Genomic DNA, 20,518 nt, shown 5'->3' with positions numbered 1-20,518 from the left:
GGTGCCCAAATCATCCTCCACCACTGTGTTCACAGCTGGTCTGAGGTGTTTGTGCCATTACTCCAAACGTGCTGCTGTTACTATGGACAAACATCTCTTTGGTTTTATTGTTCCAGAAGTTTTTAATGTTTTGTTTAGATGCAGCTCTGCAAAGCTACACTGTGCTTTTACATAATTTCCTTAGGGATTAATAAAGTATTCTGATTCTGTGCTGACATGTTGCTTTTAGAAGTCATAATTGCACAAACCTTTGCAAGTTGTAGTGTAATGAGTCCAAGATCAAGAAGGGTTGTTGCAGTTTCTCTGAACATTGCACAGTCAGACCTTTGGGTCTTAATTGTTTTCCACTCGTGAAGAATTTTTCTTGGGCTACAATGATGGACTTTAGATTGTTCGGATAGAGCTTTGTAACTCTTTCCAGAGTAATTAGATTGCTGATGTTTTTCTTGGGCTTGTATTTGACCAGGATATATCCTTCAATGCACATATTAAACAGATATGTAGGAGTGCTTTGTTCCATTTGCACAATATCTCTAAAATTAGAAACATCCCGATGTTGAAAAACTAGTTTATGTATTTATTACTTCTAGGCTGGAGTACTGTAATTCATTGTTGAGTAGATGATTATTATGTTCTGATATGTAAAGCGTTTTCTTTTTAATATAAATAAACTCAAGAAGAAAGATCTTTCTAGGCCAGCACTACATCAGGTCAGCATTGATAGCCACTATTTTTCTCATCAACTAAAGCAGTTTTGTCTGCCGAGGACTGCACTGGATTTCCAAGAAACCTTTTGCATCATCAATGATGTAATTTCTTTTCTTCGTGCTCTCAGGGGAGGTTTTCAGTGCAACACAGGCCCTTGGTGTTGCACTGAAAACAAAGATTTATCTTCATCTTGAAAGAAAAAGTCTGGAGTGAACATTTGAGTAAAGTCCAAAAAAATGATCTGTTATTCCTCAAGCTTCCTGTGAGCCTCCTCTCTGTAGCTGCCAGTGTATAATGTTTGAGGTTCAGTTTATTATCAAGTCGGACTGCTGACATTCTTATTGATCAGTCATACAAGCCCCCCTGGTGAGCTGTGAAAACTGAAAACACACTGCAATATTATCACATTATTCCCTTATGCCTATGAGAAGGAAATTTTCCTTGCAGCTTTAAAACACCCCTTAAAGAGAAAAAGATGTTGGTTGTTGACACTGTACCAGATTTTTATGCAAAACAAAAACAGGACTTTCAGCGCTGTCAGAATCAAAGACACAATTTTTTAGAGGAAGGCCTGCAGCCTACTGACTATAAGTTCTCTACATTTTGCAGGCCAAAGCTTAACTGGTCCATAACAGAAGCTTAGAAAGACTTAGTACTGCCTCTGAGTGGCCGTGCTTCCACATTGCAGCTCCACAAAGCCTCACAACCACACATGTGCTGATTATGCAGCAAGTGGAGTCCACATCCACACATACAGTCCTTAAGTAACAGCCGCTGTACAAAGACTTTTTATTTAATGACAGCTTTAATAACAAAGGTATTGCACAAGCCATTTAGGCCATTTTTATACACCCTGTGATTTTCAGAGGCTCAAAAGTAATTGGACAACTGAAGACAACCCAGTGGATGACTGTAAAATTCTTGGTGAAATAAAAATTCCCTTCAATCACATTCTGATTGTTTAATTTACAATCCACTGTTTGAGCGGGCAATCCATATGCTGAGGGAAATTGCAGGGGCCTTAGTCTGTGTCCACTTATGACTACTTCCTGCAACAAGAATTCTTAACTATAGCATATCAAAAGTAGCTGTGGAAAACTTTTTATTAAAAAGATCTCATTCATATACAGTGGTATACAAGACTTCATTCCCTGTTAGTGGGCAACCTGTCCATTTATGAAGTCCAGAAGCTGAGGTGGGTCAGAGAAGTACAACGAGGGACACACATTAGCACTGCTCAGTTCTGTGATTAGAACTTCACCACTTTAGGCTGCTTGGGTTTGGCTTTCTTTACTGGAATGTGCACTTCCTCATGGTCTGCACTCATGTTGTTGGACAACCAGCCCACTGTCACATGATTATCTGGAAGCATATGAAGAGGGAAAGAATAAGAAACATCAGCCATGCCCCGCCCAAATCCTTTCCCATTATTTCTAGCTACCCACCACACCACAGGCTAGAAACACATTTGTTATAGACCTACAGACCTTTACATTTTCAGCTTCCTAAGCCAAAGATGTTCTCTAATTAATATCAGACTTCTGAGTGATTTTGCAAACTAATCTAAAATGGATCATTTTTCAGGTGCACTGAAATCCCAAAAGCAAACGTTTAATTCCAAAGGTACTCACTTGGAGTCTGGTGCTCTGGACAGTCCTTCTGAAAATGTTCCACTGAGCCACAAATATGACAGCAACCTCCTGCAAAACACAAGATGCAGATGCAGTTCTGTCATCGTAAAGGGTTATTTTAAACATTCAATGGTGCAAAGCTAGCTTCCAAAAATACAAATATAAAACTAGAAATGAGCACAATAGGTCTGCTTTACAGATTTAGGAACCGGATGCATAAAAACATGCTGGGTCAATTTTATTTATATAGGACCAAATCACAGTAACAGTTGCCTCAAGGCGCTTTAAAACACAAACACTTGAATGCTAATGTTCTCCTTTCTGATTAAAACTACCTCAGAGAGCTAAAAGGTTAGATGAAGACCTCCTGCCATTGTAGCTTAAAGACTGAGTAAACTGCCAACATGGAACCAGCTATCCTCTCTCATGCGAGTGTGAAATTACTTATCGAGGACATGATGTATGAATATCTGTCTTTTTACCTTGAGCGTAAAGTCCTTTGGGATTATCAGGGCAGGATCGTGACAGATGTCCAGTCTGACCACAGATAAAGCACTTTGCATATGGGTAATCACCTGAGAGAAGCAGCATGGTTACAGCAGTGTTACAGGCAAATCTGATACAGCTGTTCAGGTGTTAGTCTCTGTGTTTATTCCTCACCCAGAGCAGGGTCCACTTTAGCTTTGCATTTGTAGATTTCATGTTCAGTGGAGCCACAGCGGAAGCAGATGCCTCGGCCCATCTCCTCATCTCTGTCAGCCTCTGGACAGTCTGCCAACCCGTGACCGGGCTTCCTGCAGTTAAAACAGAACTGAGAAGAGACACGTGAGTGAGGATTCAGAGGAGCATCATAGATCACATCGGGGTCAACAGAATTTCTATAAGTTCACGAAGATTTAAAAAAACATCACAACTTCTAAAAACGTTTTAAAATATACCAGTTTGATGCGCACTGAACACTTTCATTGAAAAGTGTGTGAGCTCAATATTTATATGTCAACTCACAGCTTCCCAAATTGATCACAGAGATTTACTGTTTTTGTTTATCTTATTTTAGTTATCCTAGGATTTTTTCATAGATTCAACTAAAGAAACAGTGTGGTGTGTTTTTGTGATGAGCTGCTGGTAACAAAGCTGTGCCTAAAGTTACATGTAGGCACAACACTGGTTCGTCAGTGTGAAGTGGCTTAATAGATTCCTGTCAAAATGCCAGGAACACGAACTACACTAAAGCAGAGTGAAAAAGCAGCCAACGTCCAAACTGAAACTTTGAAGGAGCTTCAGAAAGCCTGGACAACTACGGCTAAAGAAATGAGAACAAAGTGTCACTTCCAGATCAGGTGTAGCCACCATGAAGCCTCCTGACAGGTGTGATGTTCACGGCTGTGGTGGCAGATTTCAACAACTGCAGTGCTCCCCAAATGACCACGGGTGGCAGTATCTCACACTCCTGCCCTATCTTTATTGAACTATAGCTCACCAGCTAACTAACTTTCCACAGTCTAAGACCGAACTCCATCCTCCAACATGAACATGTTTGCCTTCAAACAGCGTGGTTTATCAGAGACTAACCCCAGAATTCAGGAGTGGATAGAATGGCCTGCCTGCAGTCCTCACCTTAAACCCATAGAACACTTGTAGGATCACCTTTGCGTGCTGTTCATAACTGCTCAAAGAAGTCCTACCATTAATTAATGTTCAAACTTAAATATGACGAACCGATCTCTATTAATCTATGTACTGTAGTTTTTCAAGGTAGCAGTAGTTAAAAAGCCATCTCTTGACCCAGCTGTCTGAGGTAATTATAGGCCAATCTCCAACCTTCCTGTCATCTTAAAAATCCTTGAAAGAGCAGTTGTTAAACAGCTAACAGATCACCTGCAGAGGAATGGCTTATTTGAAGAGTTTCAGTCAGGTTTCAGAGCTCATCCCAGCACAGAAACGGCTTTAGTGAAGGTTACAAATGATGATAACATTGTATTAGAACATGCTGTAGGTATTACAGGTACTGCGCTGCAGTGGTTTATATCATATCTAATAGACTCCAATTTGTTCATGCAAGTTAACCTTGTGGAGTTCCGCAGGTTTCCCTACTAGGACCAATTCCGTTTACATTACATGTATAAACTGATAAAACTTAGGTTTTTTTCCATCTATCAGCAAGAGTACTGAGAGCACTATGTGGGATCTCTACCAACATTAAACTGATGTAAGACGATTACAGCTCAAACCACAAATGGAATTTCCTTACAAATACAAGCTTTCCAGTTGTATAAGATTTATATATTGTTGAAACAAAGAAATAATGGACCAAACACAATTTTCTTCACTTTTTGTGTCTACTTTATTTTTTCAGACCAAATGTAGGTATTCTAATTCAATGAACTGTGAACTACTACTATTACTACCACTACTTCACTACTGTGAACATGTTGGGAGTTTCCAAAAGTCTTAGTTGGGAAAATGTTTCAGACTTTCAACAACTCACCATTTTGTTCTTCTTATTGGTCTGTCTTTTTATCCTCCTGTCCTCCCTCTTCTTGTCCTTCTTTAGAGCATTTTGCACCTCCTCTCTGAGCTCATGCTCTCCCTCCTGACTTTTTTTAGCCAGGTGCTGCCCCGTTTGCTGGAGATACTCCAGGAAGCCGTTTACATCCTCGCTGACGTACTGCTTTTTCTTGCCGTTGGGTTTCTTTATAGCAGACCCACTGGGCTGTGTCTTTCTCAGAGGATTCCTCTCAGCTACTCCTTTAACGCCAGCAGTGCTGCTGCTGCCACCGTCGCCTCCTCCGGCTCCTGGTGGTCGTCTTGTTCTCAGCTGACTCCAGGGGGTGGCCTCCGCTGGTTTGTGTTTGTGGACGTTGTTAGCTCTCGCCCACCTCGTCATGACTGCAAACAAAACACTGAAGCACAAGAAGAAGGATTTCAAAGGAAACGTGGTGACATACACTTCATCAACAGGAATATTTCAAAACGTCTTCATAAAAGCATTCAGATATAGATGGGTGAATAAAGCCTTGGTAAGCTTTTGAGGTTACTTCCTGGTTGTACTGAAAAATGATTTGAAGCTTAAAACCCTCAAAGATGGATCCTACCAGTAACATCTATTGGTCAGCTGCAATTATAGCAGCCATGACTTCTAAAGCAACAGTAGGCGTCACCCCTACCTCATTTTGACCCCGTAGAAATTCATGCTAAACTAGTAATAGGCTGCCCCACTAGTAAACCTGGTTACGTAGCCCTTGTTATTTGGACACCTTTTGACATGAAGGCTGTTGTAAAATGATCATAATAACCTTATAAAGTAATCTTAAATACTGATATTGTCAAATCCCACTTAAAATTGGAACAGAAATTAGATGAAAATGAACAACTTCATCATTACTGCTGTTATTGCAGGTAGGAGTTAAAATGATCCCTCCTGGCTCTAGTGTTAAATGTGTTGTCCTGTTAGATTTCAGACAGTTTTGTTTTGTGACGTGAGATGACAGACATTTTAACATCACAGTGTTGGAGGTATGATTTTAAAGTCTGTGAGTTCTAGCAACTGAAGATCTCTCCCAGCACCATGAAGCAGGGAGGAAACACTGAACATTCCAAGTCTCCTCATAATGAATGAAACAGCAGCAAAGATTCCAATCAGTCACCTCACTTTAGAGAAAATTAAGACTTTTGTACTCAGCCATAAACATATTAGAAATATGGTATCTTACCAGAATTCCCATGATGCACTGGTTGCATCGTCACTAACCATACATTAATACACCTCTCTGCATTTAATTATGAATTACTATTCATCTCTTGCTCTCTTCCACTGCATGTCTGCTTCCTGTCTTCCTCCCCTCATAGGGGCCATCTGATGTTTGGGGTTTCTCCGTATTGCTGTTGGGGCTTGACCTTACAATACAAAGTGCCAGTCCAAAAACAAATCAGTCCAAGGTACAAAGTTTTCGAAGGAGGATGCGTAGTTTCTAATGTCCCCTCCACCGCTCATCGTTGTTTAAACGCAGCAGTGAACGTGTAGCATTTCCAAATCAGTCAAAGCTTCAAACCAGCGCATGTAGAGCTGAACCACATGCTCATTAACACATTAACATGCATCACTACCGCAGCCTATTCTCTTCTATCGTCAACGACCACTGAGCACGTACCAAACCCCCTGTCTGCTCGACATTTTGATAAAAGTGTCTTTACAAATGTCAAGAAACTTCGGCTAAATAGCGTTACCTCCCCACGTCTTCAGCCCGTGTTTGGTTTTTAAACCGGAAATACTTTCTTTTTCTTAATGGTGATTTGTGTGCATGTGTATGGCGCAGGTCTGCCACCCTTTGGTGTGGAGTCATTACTGCATATGAGCGCAATAATAAAAAATAAAGAAATTAAAAAATAAAAAATACATTAAAAAAACTAAATATATATAAATGTGTGTGTGTGTGTGTGTGTGTGTGTGTGTGTATTGTGTAATTTGGAAAGTTATACTTTCTCCACTGCTGATAATAAAATATTAATATAGTATAAATATTAATAAATTAGGAAAAAGGGGGCCGTCTGACTGTTGTGGTTTCCTCTGTTTTCTCTGTATTATTATAGGGCCTTTACCTTCACTATAAAACACTCTGAGGTAACTGTTGTTGTGATTTGGTGATATCTTAAAAAAAAAAAACAACAGAAAAATTTGAATAGATGTGTGAAACCCTACACCATAAACTAGCATATTAAAATGTATTTATGTATTGCCTTATTAAAACTGTGAAACCTCCTCCTATGAGCCTCACAGGACTGAAGGAGGAAGCAGCATCAGCTCACAGCTGATTTTATTTAGTGCAATTAATGAGGATGAGGAGCTGGAAGCCTCACTTGTGTCCTGACCTTAAACAACATGCTGCAAATACTCTGTGTTGCTCTTGTGTGTGCAGAATATCTGAAAGACGGTAAAAAGTCAGCATCTAACATGATTATTTTTTTAAATTACATTTTTCCTCTTTAAATAAGCAAGCGGGTGTTTTTCTCTCCTGTTGTGTTTCAGTGTACTGCAGTCCTCTACAAGAAGCCAAACGAGGTATAATGTGTTCACGTTTAAGCCTGGAGGAATGAGTGTCCTGGTATTTTAAATATCAGAACACTCTTGAGCGTTATGCTGTGTAAATGTGTTTTTACAGCTCTTAAAGATGACTGGCTAATCAAGGCAGTGCATTACATGGAGGAAAACCCAGAAACTTTAGAAGGTGAGCCCTAACAGTGTTTTGGTCATATTTTTTCTTCATACATGATGCTGTACCTCACTGCGCACAGTCAGTTGTGCGCAACCAGGAGCCACAAGCTACCTAGGTTTATTCAGTGTTAGTTAGTCATATGGGCTGAGTTAATTCTTCTAGATGGAGTTTGATTATTAATGGATCAGATCATTTTGGCTAACTAGGAAGCACCTCAAGGGTGTGGCTGATAAATGTTTTATCAGCCGTTATTTATGAAGTTTTTAGGATATCATTTGTAGTTAATAGTCAAACCTTTTCAAAACAAGCACTGGAAACCTTAAAGTTATCACATGAACTAATGGTAGAAAATAAGTGAATGTGATTGAACAATACAACTTTGTAGTAGCACTTTGTAGCTTCATGCTGATCTCCTCTTGTCGTTCTGTTAGAGCTGATGGACAAAAACTATGCTTTGGCAGAAGGAGACATGGTGCTGTTGGTGAGTTACCTGAGAACACATGCCAAAACTGAGGCAACAGATCCACAGACAGACTTCTACACAAAATTTGGTTTGAAATGTCTGCACATTGAGTTTAGGAAAAAAGTTTGCAAGAATCGTACTCTTTGTAAATTATGGACATAACCACAGCCATGTTAGTGGGACCTGTGGTAAACTTCCAGCTGAGCATTTTTGCCACCATAATTCTAGTGTTCTGAATCCAAACATGATCAGAATGACAGAAACTAACAACAAGGTGGGGCCTTGCCTCCTTTGAGTCTAATGTGAACCATAATTTACAAAACAAATTCAGAAGGGCATGAACATGGCAGTTAAGACCAGAAAATCGTAGGAAAAAGTTCATTGAGGTCATTTAAGCTTCATAACACTGAGCAAAGATGTGATGTGGACTAGGCAGTCGGTGAACACTCTAAGTATTTCATTTCTTCTGCAGAATGACAGGAATGCAGTGAGCAGTAGCTGGCCAACTCTGGAGATACCCTATATCATTAGCCCAGATTTAGGTAAGCACAGTATGTGCATTTCATTGGATCTTTGAGAAGTCTGTCTTACTGCCACTTTGTTTTTCAGCTAGTCGCACAGATGATATTCTCTCTGCTATGGAGATGGTGTCCAAACACACCTGTGTATCCTTCCACAAGCGAACCATCGAGCAAAACTACCTGCTCTTCAAAACCAGTACAGGGTATGTAGTTTTCTGAAGCTCAGTCTAAACTCTGTTTGAACTGCAGTTGGAGCTCAGATTGTATGCTGAACACCCCAAGTTTTCTGCAGCACTTAGTGTTCTGATTGGGTTTCTGAAATATTCAGTTTCTGTATCTTAACATGACAATATGACATCCTGGCTGCAGAAACCTCTGGCCTGTACTGCAGGTCAGCATACTCAGAACCTATATCAGGCTTCACTAAATCTAGTAACTGCTATCACGTAACAGAGAATCACTCAGCAATGTCAGTCTACAAAAGAAAAAATGGTGAATTTGGTACTTCAGTCATGCCTCAGAGCTCATGACTGTGAGGATGGAAATGGATCAGTTGAAAGTGAGTTTAAGCACCCTGACCAAGGCACATAACGCTGGTTTAAAAAGAAAGACTCTCCTCACTGCTGGCAAGATTAAGTACAGCAACAACTGCTTTTTATTTTTCAGATATTAATGTTTAAAGATGGATGTCTCATTTAAAAGAAAAAAAAAAAAAAAAACAGGACACTAACCTGCAGTTTTGTTCTAGCTGTGCGTCATTTGTGGGCTTAAAGGGTGGCGAGCAGCCTGTTTTTGTTGGGCCCCAGTGCATGGTAGGTAACATTGCACATGAGATTCTTCATGCTCTGGGTTTCCACCATGAACACACAAGGATGGACCGTGAACAGCACATCACCGTTATTCACAGCAACATTATGCCAGGTAAGGGTTCTCCTCAAATATTATCTGTACTGTTTAAACGCTATGGTAGCTAAATGGTCATAATGCTTGGAACTTGTACAATAAGAAAAAGTGTTTTGTATGTATGTGTTTTTCAAACTCCAGCTTTCCCTTTATTTGACATAAAAAAATGAACCTGTTTACATGTGTGAGGCAAACACAGCTCTCATCTTGGAAGATGAGCTTCACCACAGTTTACTGCACATTGTGCATTTACCAAAACTTTTTGGGGGTTATTGATTGTTTACACTCAGGGAAAGTATCACATGTCTTTCAGGGATGGAGAAAAACTTCAGAATGCAAGATGGCGAGACCTTTTCTCTTCCATATGACGCTACCTCCATCATGCACTATGGAAGGTACAGTACCCAAAATGACAAATGCATAACAAACCGTTTCTCTGTAAAGGTTATGTGGTACTTCAAGGTGATTACTCTTGTGTCAGGGATTTTTTTTCAGCGACCGGCCTGCCCACCATCTTCCCAAAGAAAGATGTGAAGGAAATGGGACAGAGAGATAAACTGACAAAGACTGACATTGAAAGGGTTCGACGTCTCTACAGCTGTGGTATATTCTCAACTCTGCTCACTGCACATAAATTTCATTTGTGGTCTCCACATTTTGAAGCTTTAAAGTTAGTGTGGCCACCATATTTTTGTTGGAACCAGAAGTGATCGCATGTGGAATCTTAGCAAGGTGCACCGAGGCGCTGTTTGGTGCTAATGTGGAGAAAGTGATCCAACAAAATGTCTGGGATTGTCCATCAAAAAGTTGTCAGCCAAGCTGCCTGTCAAAGTAGCCATGCCTCTGAATTCAAGTCTTACCCAAAACCAAGTGAGTTGTAAAGATCCATTAGCTAAAAAGAGCACCCCAGCCTAATATAGGACTTTTGTTTTCCCTCCAAGTGGCAAAAGTGAGTTTCCTTGTGACAACCATTTTGCATTTTTAATCATTTTATATGTACATATGATTTATATATACAGTTAGGGCCGTATGTATATATATTTAGACACTGACACAGGTTTTGCCTGTTTACTAAAACATATTCATATTGTTGACATGGACATAATGTGTAGACTCTCAGCTTTCATTTGAGGGTATCCACATTCAAATTGGATGAAGGATTTAGAAGTTTTAGTTCTTTAACATGTGCTACACTATTTATTTTTTTAAAGGGACCAAAAGTAATTGGACAATTGACTTAAAGGCTATTTCCTGAGCAGGTGTGGACAATTCCTTCATTATCCCATTATTGATTAAGAAGATAGTAGGCCTAGAGTTGATTTGAGATGTGGCGCTTGCATTTGGAAGATTTTGCTGTGAACCATGCGGTAAAAGACATTTTCTGTGCAGGTGAAGCTGTGAAAACGGAAACAAAAAAAAAAAAAAATCATAGAAATTGCTACAATATTAGGAGTGGCTAAATGTACAATTTGGTACATCCTGAGAAAGAAGGAAAGTACTAGTGAACTCAGCAATGCAAAAAGATTTGGATTCTTTGGACAGATTCTACCAGAATGATGGTATACCACATCACCTGTAAAACATGGCACAGGCAGTGTCATTGCTTGGTCGTGCATGGGTGCCAGTGGCACTGGGATACTAGCGTTCATTGGTGATGTGACACAGGACAAAAGCAGCCCAGTGAATTCTGAGGTGTTCATAGACATGCTGTCAGCTCATATCCAGCTAAATGTAGTCAAATCGATTGGGTGGTGTTTCATTATACAGATGGATAATGGCCCAAAACATGCAGCCAAAGCAATCCAGGAGTTTATTAAAGCAAATAAGTGGCGTATTCTTGAATGGCCAATTGAGCATGAATTTCATTTGTTGAAAACCTGAGACAGGCCCACAAACGGAAACTGAAAGCTGCTGCAGTAAAGGTCTGGCAGAGCATTAAAAAGGAGGAAACCCAGCATCTGGTGATGCCCATCAGTTCAAGACTTCAGGCTTTCATTGGCAACAAAGGGTTTTCAACCAAGTATTAGATATGAATATTTTATTTTCAGTTATTCCATTTGTCCAAATACTTTTGCACTCTGAAATTAAGGGATTACGTACATGCAATCTTTATGTAACTCACTGAATTAAAGCTGAAAGTCTGCACTTCAACTGCATTTCAATTTAAAATTCATTATGGTAGTGTGCAGATCCAAAATTAGAAAAAAAAAAGTTCTCTGTACAAATATTTATGGACCTAACTGTATAAAATATGCCAATGAAATGTATTGGCAAAGGACATCAGCAGTTACCTTTGTGTTTACCCAGAATTTGTAGCACATCTGGTTAAAGTCTGAACCACTCTGTAAGCCGTCCAATATAATACCAACATAAAGGAAAATCTGTAAGGAAATATAGGGTGGGCTTTGTAATTTGTTACTTACCGCATTCAACAGTTGAAAGCTGGAATAGATACCTGAGCTCTGGCCTCAATAGCAAGTATAAGAATAACTGAAGGAAACTAAAGACCTAATAATAAGTCTCACTCTGAACAGACTCACAATGTAAGTCAGCCAGCAGAAATGGCCAAAACACTAGTGTGGCAGAATATAGACTTTAAGACCCGAATGAACAGATTACAAAATGCCAGAGGGGGGCTGTGTTAAAGAAACTGCTAAAGTCTCAGAAATTAAGGACTGAAAAGATGCAAACCAACTACAGAGAGGGAAAAATGTCAAACAAAGAAAAGATGTCTGACCGAGACATGGCAGTCAAATGATGTTGAACTGACAACAAAGATGCCCTTGAAAGCTGATTCTGTTCATCTGGAGTTTGCAAAATTAAAATTTAAAAAAAAAAAAAAAAAAGCGATGACCTGATGATCCCAGAATGTCCTTTCTGGGTTTTCCTTGCCTCGATTATTGAGGATGCATTTGGATGTACAACGAAGATGATAGCAGCAGTTTAACTTCCAGAGATTTAAAAGCTTATTAAAACCATTTATTAGACAACCATTTATTATATTTTTAAAAAGTCAAAGTTAACTAGTAATTCTATACATGCAGACTCAATGAGTTTAAAAAAATGCTGTTTTTAATCTTTGCTTGTTTCTCATTTTTCCAAGATTCCCTTAAACAAACTGAGAAGGAAAGCCATGACTGGGATGATGTCTGATCTCGGTGCCACCGATGGAGGCTATGAGAACCAGATTACTAGCATTGTGGTTCTATCTGCCTACTCCAGCACCTGAACAATGACACTAGCAGTCAGCAAACAAACTAGTTGTCATCACTGACACATCTATTAATGAAAATATGCTGGCCAGGATCTGGTGGATTCATCTCCACTGTTCAATAAACCAAAATACTTTGTTTCTCTCTAACCAGAATTTGTTAAGACTTTATTGTTTGCACTTTTTTTGGCTTCTGGGGGAAGAAATGGTAGGCTTGATGATCAGATGTGCACACTGAACTCACTCAATTTCTGAATTTTAGAAAAATAGACTTCAATTAAGGGTAAAAGAAATATCACAAAGGAATACAGGTGATGTAGTTTATAGTGCGATATTTGGGTTTTAAAGAGCAACACCCATATTCTCACGAGAGCATGGGTGTAAAAGCTGTTCTGATCCACACTCCAGTCCAGAAGGTGGCGGTAATGCACCTGAAGGTGTTTGGCAACCGGTATAAAAAGATAGAAGGCCCCACAGAAACCAGTGTGAGTATTCCAGTTTGAAGGACCACTTATTCTGATGAAAATAAACTGGTTGGCTAATAATTGATATGAATATGTTTATTACAATTATGAACTCAGATTATGCAATTAGTCTTTTAACGTTTAATAGAAATTCTTTTGTTTACTTGTTTTTAACAGGAAGCGGAACCTAACCGGAAGCACGTGTCGGTGACGTCTTCCTTGAAAAACAAAAACAAACCTGTGTGTTGCAATATTTCTGTTTTCAGTCGACGTTTGATCAGCGCCTGAAATCGTTCGTCTCGTTTTTGGTGTGCGCCTTATGGTAAGACTTGCATATGTATTTAAATCCAGAGAAAACCAACAAATGATCGCTTCTGCCTCCTGCTAATGTGGCTAGCTGCCTCTGCCAGCTTGTGTTGCTCAGCTTAAAGCATCCAGAGAAAAACGAAGACTGTGGGCTGAAGATCCGTCCTATTCTTTTGTCCCATCTTTCTCAGGTTGCTGCAGTTTACCGGTAATAGCTTGTTTGAGAGCCATGGCCCAGCAGAGAGGAGTAAACAGCCTGCAGTTCAATCAGGACCAAAGTAAGTTGCCTTTGTTCATGAACTGAGTTGGTGCACGTTTTAGAACCAAACTAAGTTGAGTTACTGAGGAGAAACCTGGCAGATTTACAGAGGCTCGAAAATTTTATTCATATTAACGTCAAAGGGGAAAATGCACACCCAAAAGAACAAGATAACAATGGGTACAATGAAACTAGAGAAAGTGGTGTGAGAACGGTGGCACGTTCTCTGGCTACACAAAGGGAAGGCCTTCAAGGGAAATGGCTTTGTTCTGTAACTACATTCTTTTCAGAGCTTTTCAACATAAAGTTGTCTCGGAAATAATCCATGTAAGATTTCTTATGTCTTTTAACTTACAAGTCGCTCTCTGAAAATTTGGTAAATTAGGTTGGATGGGTATGATATTAGAATAATACACATAGATGAAACTGAACACTGCTGTGAAAAACCCAGAACGATTTACGAGCTAACCGCCAGACAGAAACTACATGTATTAAGCTGGTTGTGGTTAAACATATTACATATACAAAAACAGAATTAGTAAGAAATACAGAACCAGGCAAATGTGTGATAAAGGAAAATCTATATGTACCTTCAGTTATTCTCCTGATATCCATCCACACGTTCATTAACTACCAGTGATTACTTGTTTTGCCGGTTAATCGTCTGATTTTCTGACCTGGTCACTGCTTGGTGAGCACAGCCTTCCCCCAACAAGGCAGCGCTGAGACTTATCTTCTGTCTAAACTGAAAATGTATTGCAATATGTTGATGAATGTGTAGATCAGAGGGAAGGTGTGGGTTGAGTAGTTTGGAGTCAGAGTTAGAGAGGCGTGTTTTGGACATGTGCAGATAATATAGAAGATAAACAGCATTATTTAGAAAGAATATATTAAACTAGTATATAATAGCAAAATCAGTCTGATGAGTCTGTTGCTGTTGCTAGCACTATGATGTAGCACTTGAATCAGAGTCAGAATACTTTATTAATTCCTAAGTAGGGCTGGGCGATATGACCCAAAATTCATATCTCGATATTTTTTAGCTGGATGGCGATATAAGATATATATCTCGATTTTTTTTTTTAAGCCATAAGTTAAGAACAAAAAGAGAGTTCTTAGTCACACTGTGTCCCAGATGTCACACGGGCACTTTTATTTACATACAGCGTAGATGTACATGAAGAAATTACTCAAAAATAAATTATCAGCATTTATTAAATAATCATGGTCCATAAATAAAAGAAAACAATGTTGTTTTTGTGCATAACAAAAAGCTCACAATTGTGCAGTCAAAATGTAAACTAATAGACGCTGAGCGTAATAACAAAGAGACAGATTTCACAGCTGCACCACGTCTCTAAACAGGTGCCATTTGTGGTCCTTATACACACACAGTACGTATCACTCCGCGAGGCTCCTCCCCGGTAGCCGTAATCCTCCGACATCAAGCCGTGCAGCTCCGTAGCTTAGCAAAGTCATATTAAAACATTTTTTGACAGATTGCTGAGCGCTGTGTACCACATAAAATCGGTTCGCGGTCAGTAAGCACAACCAGAATTCATACATAAGGCGCACTGTCGAGTTTTGAGAAAATGAAAGGATTTTAGGCCGTGCAGCCCCTCCGGGCTGCATGTCGTTAGCGCGGTTAGCTCGCTAACACGTTGACGCCGTCCAGCCCCACGCACGGGGCCATCCGCGGTAACTCGCTAACGGAGATTTTCCGCTTTCATCTTGTCATTGCCTGCAGGTGAAGCTATGGGGGAGGCGAGGCCGAGTAACGTTGCGTAGAGACAAAAGTGGACGAAAGAGAGGCAAACCTGCGGCTCCACAAGTATAATTATAACGTAACATAGGCTATATCGATATAAACGATATTGCCACATCTTATATCTCGTATGAAAATATATCGATATTTTTAAAAAAACTCGATATATCGCCCAGCCCTATTCCTAAGGAAATTATGTGTTTACAGTTGCTCCAAGACGATAGGAACAGCAACAGACTGAACTAAATTAGATAATAAAATAGATTACAAAGTTACAAAATATAAGAAATAACTTTAATATATACAAGTAGCTCAATTATAAATATCCAGAATATTACAGAGAACTATGGAGGCAACACAATGAAAAAGCCCCTGATGTCCCCAGCACCTGGTTCAGTTTGGAGGATTATTACTGGGCTGTAAACGGCTCCAGGCAGCTAACATGTTAGATTTGCCAAAGCTGAATAAGAATGATTCATAGGTTTAAATCTTCTCTGTCCTCTAATCATCACCAGGCTGTTTCTGCTGCGCTATGGAGACGGGGGTCAGGATTTACAACGTGGAGCCGCTGATGGAGAAGGGCCACCTGGGTGAGTCCTCTGACCCGGCTTTCACATGTAGAGCAGTGCCTGAGAGAGAGCTCATTCATTATTTCTAGACATGCTACCAATATTTTTCAAGACATTTTGGTAATTATTTTCAAATGTTTCATGAATATTTCAGACATGTTATGTGTTTATAGATGTTAATACTTTTCAGACTTTTATTAGTGTATTTAAATGTTTTTCGTGGTACCTCAAGTGGCTGAAATGCTGGGAAAACGATGACTTTCATAACGAGAATACAAGGAAAACATTGTTCTTGTGCACCTTTCCCTAAAAAGGACTTGAATATGTGTTTGTGTCATTTGCAGACCATGAGCAGGTTGGCAGTGTAGCCCTGTGCTCCATGCTGCATCGCTCTAACCTGCTGGCCATAATTGGAGGTGGAGTCAATCCTAAATTCTCAGAAATATCTGGTGAGTTGGTTTAAAGTAGGACGTGCATTGTACAGCTTTGACCGGTGTGTGTGTGTGTGTGTGTGTGTGTGTGTGGGGGAGTCATTATTATGAGAGGTGTTTGCTATACCCAAGATATGTGAGTGCACCTTAAAAACATGATGGAAAAATAAGTTTTTAACAAAACAATGTCAATGTCTCAGTGTTGATTTGGGACGATGCTCGGGAGTCACGGGATCCTAAGGACAAACTGGTGCTGGAATTCACCTTCACCAAGCCTGTTCTGGCTGTCCGCATGAGACACGACAAGTGAGTTTTACATCACCTCACACATGCTGTTTATTGTCACTGAACTGTCAAAATGATAGTTGCCTTTGCTCCCTCTAGGATCATCATTGTGCTGAAGAACAGGATCTATGTGTACAGTTTTCCAGACAACCCTGTCAAGCTTTTTGAGTTTGACACCAGAGATAACCCCAAAGGTATCATACTACTTGTGTAGAGCTGTTTTTCCATTGCAACATCCTGCTTAGCATTTTGAATACAGTGAATTCTTTCTTTCAGGTCTTTGTGATTTGTGTCCCAGTTTGGAGAAACAGCTTCTGGTCTTCCCAGGTCACAAATGTGGCAGCCTGCAGCTGGTTGTAAGTCACAAACAAACAGGACGTTTTATTTCTCCTGAAGAAAATGTCTGTGTCGTAAAAGTCGTAGTCTAACATGTTGCTTTTTATTCAGGACCTGTCCAACACCAAACCTGGAACATCATCTGCCCCTTTTACTATCAACGCCCATCAGAGCGAGATTGCCTGTGTGGCACTCAACCAGCCCGGCAGCGTGGCAGCTTCAGCCTCTCGTAAAGGAACCCTCATCCGCCTGTTCGACACAACAACCAGGGACAAACTGGTGGAGCTGCGCAGAGGAACAGACCCTGCCACTCTTTACTGGTAAACACTCAAGTAGTAAATGGGTAGTGCACCGATGTTCCAGAATATTTCAATGTTCCTGTGTCTTCAAAACCTCTCAGAATCAGACCTCAGTGCATGCAGCAAGGAGCACACTTAGCGTTACAGAGATCCTTCACCCAATAAATCAAAAATAAATAAATAAATGCCCTCTTCCTAAAACTCCTATGAATGTATATGAATAGAGCCAGTTACAAAAATATCTGTCTACACATTTCATTCAAAAAAAGATCACCACTGCACAGCTTCAGTTGATATTAACCATACGTTGTAACATCAACAGGGGTTGCTGAATCTGGCCCATTATGTGTTAATGGGCACATTATGTTCTCTGGTAATTTCTTTAATTAATTAAATGAATTACAATAGTCTAAACTAATATATATCTTACATCTTAAAAACTAGGATTTTTTTTTTTTTGCAATAGAACAATACATTAATTCTGTTCCTCCATCAAGATCAGAGAAATTAAAGACAAAGAAAAAGGCCTTCTTATTCCATATTTATTCTGCATGATGAATAAACTGATTTTAGGAAAAGTCATGAAATATGAGGTGAGGGTTTTAATGTAACAGAGCTACAGAATGGCCTGTAGCTCGGTTACATTACATTTGGCAGTTGTAAAATGATACTTGTGGTTTTTCTTTCCAGCATCAACTTCAGCCATGACTCATCCTTCTTGTGCGCATCCAGTGACAAAGGCACAGTTCACATCTTTGCACTCAAAGACACCAAACTCAACCGTCGCTCTGCGTAAGACCACTTTCTGCTAATTGAGTCCTTTTAACACACACACACACACCATCGTGATCCTCACGCCTCTGCTCCTCTTCATCCCACAGGCTGGCACGTGTTGGGAAGGTGGGTCCTGTGATTGGTCAGTATGTGGACAGCCAATGGTCATTGGCCAGCTTTACTGTGCCTGCTGAGTGTGCCTGTATCTGTGCTTTTGGAAAGAATACTTCCAAGAACGTCAACTCAGTCATTGGTGAGGGAAACGTCAAAATATAAATGTTGTCTTTTGTCATATACACAACACAGCAACATGACTGCATTGGTTGTTACAGTGACATAACCATAAATTCACACCTAGCATGTTATGGTTGGCTCGTTCACTGCTAAACAAAGAAGGAAGAGCCGGGACTTCCGGCGTGAGGACATGGTAGCATAGCACCAGAGACCCTGCTATTGGGGCTCAACAATAAAGGAGGAGATGTGTGGCGAAATAATGCTTATCGGGAATCTGAAAAAGAAGTCGGTCACAGTGTAACATCCCGAGAGTCAAGATGGGGAGGGGAGAGAGCCACACTGGAAGCACACCAACCTATAGACTCTCAAACAGCTGATCCCGTTTTCTTTATTGGTTAGGATTTGATAGTGATGGGAGTTTTACCAAAATTCATAAGATTCTTTGCTTTGATGCTGTTTTTAATGCGTTTTAAGGATGTAAACACAAACATTTTACCCATGTCTGCAATTATTAAAAAAAAAAAAAATACGATAGTGGCATGTGAAGAAAAACAAACTTTATAGCTTGAATATTCAGTGGATTGCTGGATTACTAAAACAATCGGTAGCTGCAGCCCTGGATCATGTGTGTGTCGGCCTTTGTGGTTTAAAAAAAAAAAAAGTAGTCCAGAAAACTCCCATAATGACCATTCTGCACTGTATGCACCATGGACGCATGTTTTACACTTAGCATGAGTTCACTTGTATTTACATATGGCATCTGATATTTTAACAAGAACAAGAATTCGTGTCATTGTGCCTTTTTTTTATTTTTTTGTAGCCACAGTGCTACACTCTGTGTGTCTTTAAAAAAGAAAATTGTCATTGTAGTTCTGTTTTGTCTCCTGCAGCCATATGTGTGGACGGGACCTTCCATAAGTATGTGTTCACCCCTGATGGAAACTGCAATCGAGAGGCCTTCGATGTGTATCTGGACATATGTGATGATGACGACTTTTAAGGCCACACAGAGAAACAAGTTCTAGATGAACATGAGGATTATGAATGGAAAAAGACTGATTTTAATGAATTATCTCCTGCTGTGAATCTGAGGAGCACAGACTTAATGCAAAGAGTCTGTTATATGAAGTTTTATGTAATCAGTTTTACTTACAGTGTATAGCAGTGTGAATATAAAGTTTTCTATTGGGCTGTTAACCATCACTCTGAAAAGTTCATGTTATATAACAAAAACAGGAATGTATATGTTGTATGTCTTGGAAACTAATATTGAATTAAAATGATACTAAAATTTGAATTCACTTTTGCTAAGAAAGCAGAACATGAAGCCCTGTTATTTGCCTGTTACATTAGTGAATGTATGGTGCACATTTCATGGCATAAACAAAAAGCACTTACGTGGAAATGTTGCTTTGTCATGCTGCTGTAGCAGATCACAAACCTCCAGAGCTGCCACTCTCTGGGGAGTATTTCCTTTTAAAGAACATGTACTTATTTTATGTATATTTTGTTCTTTTTAAACATGGTTAAGAAGTTGGTAGTGCAGTAAAAATTAGATAAGAGTAGCATGACAGAAGTTTACTCTGATTGCACAAACGTCATGTAGGAGCAGGTAATGGATAAAAGGCATTGAGCTTATTACATGGAGGAGGTGGCAGATGATTGCTCCATTCCATAGTCAGTATCCGTAGACACTCCTGTCAATGATCTGACTTGAGGGGGTTCAGGCCTAAGCAGAACAGCAGTGGGGACAGAGCTACAGTGCTATGGGCTTGAAGTTTGCCCCTAGCGTTGTACGCCACATCCCCATTGAGTTCTCGATGAAGGGTCTTAGGGTCCTAATGATCTTGTACAATTCTAGGCATTCTGGGATCCAGGTGTGGGGCACTAAATCACAGGTGGTCTTGTAGTCAGTAGCTGGTGTTTCGCTCCTCTGGTGTTCCTGCCTATTCTCTTCTGTTCCCCACTCATGTATTTAGCCATATGCTTGTTCATCTTAGCCACTATGATTCCTGATGGGAGTTTCCATGTGGTGCTCAGGCAGGTTATTGGCTTGTAGTTTGATGGGACCTTCAGTTAGCAATTCTGGGTGTTTCTCAACGATTAGCAGCTGGTTCATTTGTGCTGCCATATGCTCGTGGAATCA

The 20,518-nt window shown here is 39.9% G+C and overlaps 3 protein-coding genes across 4 annotated transcripts; 2 read left to right on the top strand and 1 right to left on the bottom strand.

Annotated features, from left to right (window-relative positions):
- Nucleotides 1-1,514: 1,514 nt before the first annotated feature.
- Nucleotides 1,515-6,587, bottom strand: zcchc9 (zinc finger, CCHC domain containing 9). 2 transcript variants are annotated; one of them, XM_085358660.1, is made up of 6 exons: nucleotides 6,567-6,587; nucleotides 4,828-5,242; nucleotides 3,000-3,150; nucleotides 2,822-2,914; nucleotides 2,340-2,408; nucleotides 1,515-2,070 (listed from the first exon to the last, which is right to left on the bottom strand). In XM_085358660.1, exons 2-6 carry the CDS (start codon nucleotides 5,224-5,226, stop codon nucleotides 1,958-1,960), a joined length of 825 nt encoding a protein of 274 aa, XP_085214786.1. In that variant the 5' UTR covers nucleotides 5,227-5,242; nucleotides 6,567-6,587; the 3' UTR covers nucleotides 1,515-1,957. The 2 variants fall into 2 exon arrangements, with proteins under 2 accessions (XP_085214786.1, XP_085214785.1); XM_085358659.1 differs by lacking the exon at nucleotides 6,567-6,587 and adding an exon at nucleotides 6,053-6,096.
- Nucleotides 6,588-7,218: 631 nt separating this feature from the next.
- Nucleotides 7,219-12,592, top strand: LOC146629510 (hatching enzyme 1.2). Its single transcript, XM_085358657.1, has 10 exons — nucleotides 7,219-7,270; nucleotides 7,366-7,398; nucleotides 7,499-7,564; nucleotides 7,984-8,033; nucleotides 8,488-8,557; nucleotides 8,625-8,739; nucleotides 9,285-9,457; nucleotides 9,753-9,834; nucleotides 9,921-10,042; nucleotides 12,543-12,592. Exons 1-10 carry the CDS (start codon nucleotides 7,219-7,221, stop codon nucleotides 12,590-12,592), a joined length of 813 nt encoding a protein of 270 aa, XP_085214783.1.
- Nucleotides 12,593-13,328: 736 nt separating this feature from the next.
- On the top strand, nucleotides 13,329-19,603 carry wdr45 (WD repeat domain 45). The gene is made up of 11 exons (XM_085358656.1): nucleotides 13,329-13,436; nucleotides 13,612-13,698; nucleotides 15,960-16,034; nucleotides 16,358-16,462; nucleotides 16,645-16,750; nucleotides 16,829-16,923; nucleotides 17,006-17,085; nucleotides 17,177-17,385; nucleotides 18,055-18,156; nucleotides 18,246-18,391; nucleotides 19,263-19,603. Exons 2-11 carry the CDS (start codon nucleotides 13,650-13,652, stop codon nucleotides 19,370-19,372), a joined length of 1,077 nt encoding a protein of 358 aa, XP_085214782.1. The 5' UTR covers nucleotides 13,329-13,436; nucleotides 13,612-13,649; the 3' UTR covers nucleotides 19,373-19,603.
- Nucleotides 19,604-20,518: the final 915 nt, after the last annotated feature.

Source organism: Diplotaxodon limnothrissa, linkage group LG7 (assembly GCF_057381915.1).
Source record: "Diplotaxodon limnothrissa isolate DT_005_m linkage group LG7, D_limnothrissa_male_GT1.1, whole genome shotgun sequence".
In the NCBI taxonomy this organism is placed as follows: Eukaryota; Metazoa; Chordata; class Actinopteri; order Cichliformes; family Cichlidae; genus Diplotaxodon; species Diplotaxodon limnothrissa.
The sequence above is the reverse complement of the archived record's forward strand: the minus strand, read 5'-3'. Positions and strand labels throughout refer to the sequence as shown.

Bases quoted from the DNA above. Each gene is read 5' to 3' on its own strand.
- zcchc9 (XM_085358659.1), bottom strand. From the start codon at position 6,093: ATGGTTAGTGACGATGCAACCAGTGCATCATGGGAATTCTG. The intron at 2,915-2,999 runs GTGAGGAATAAA...TGCTTCTCTCAG, and splicing joins TAAAGTGGACCCTGCTCTGG to GTGATTACCCATATGCAAAG. The intron at 2,071-2,339 runs GTGAGTACCTTT...ATATGCTTCCAG, and splicing joins TCCAGAGCACCAGACTCCAA to ATAATCATGTGACAGTGGGC.
- LOC146629510 (XM_085358657.1), top strand. From the start codon at position 7,219: ATGCTGCAAATACTCTGTGTTGCTCTTGTGTGTGCAGAATATCTGAAA. The intron at 7,271-7,365 runs GTAAAAAGTCAG...GTTGTGTTTCAG, and splicing joins TGCAGAATATCTGAAAGACG to TGTACTGCAGTCCTCTACAA. The intron at 7,399-7,498 runs GTATAATGTGTT...GTGTTTTTACAG, and splicing joins TCTACAAGAAGCCAAACGAG to CTCTTAAAGATGACTGGCTA.
- wdr45 (XM_085358656.1), top strand. From the start codon at position 13,650: ATGGCCCAGCAGAGAGGAGTAAACAGCCTGCAGTTCAATCAGGACCAA. The intron at 17,386-18,054 runs GTAAACACTCAA...TTTTCTTTCCAG, and splicing joins GACCCTGCCACTCTTTACTG to CATCAACTTCAGCCATGACT. The intron at 18,392-19,262 runs GTGAGGGAAACG...TGTCTCCTGCAG, and splicing joins GAACGTCAACTCAGTCATTG to CCATATGTGTGGACGGGACC.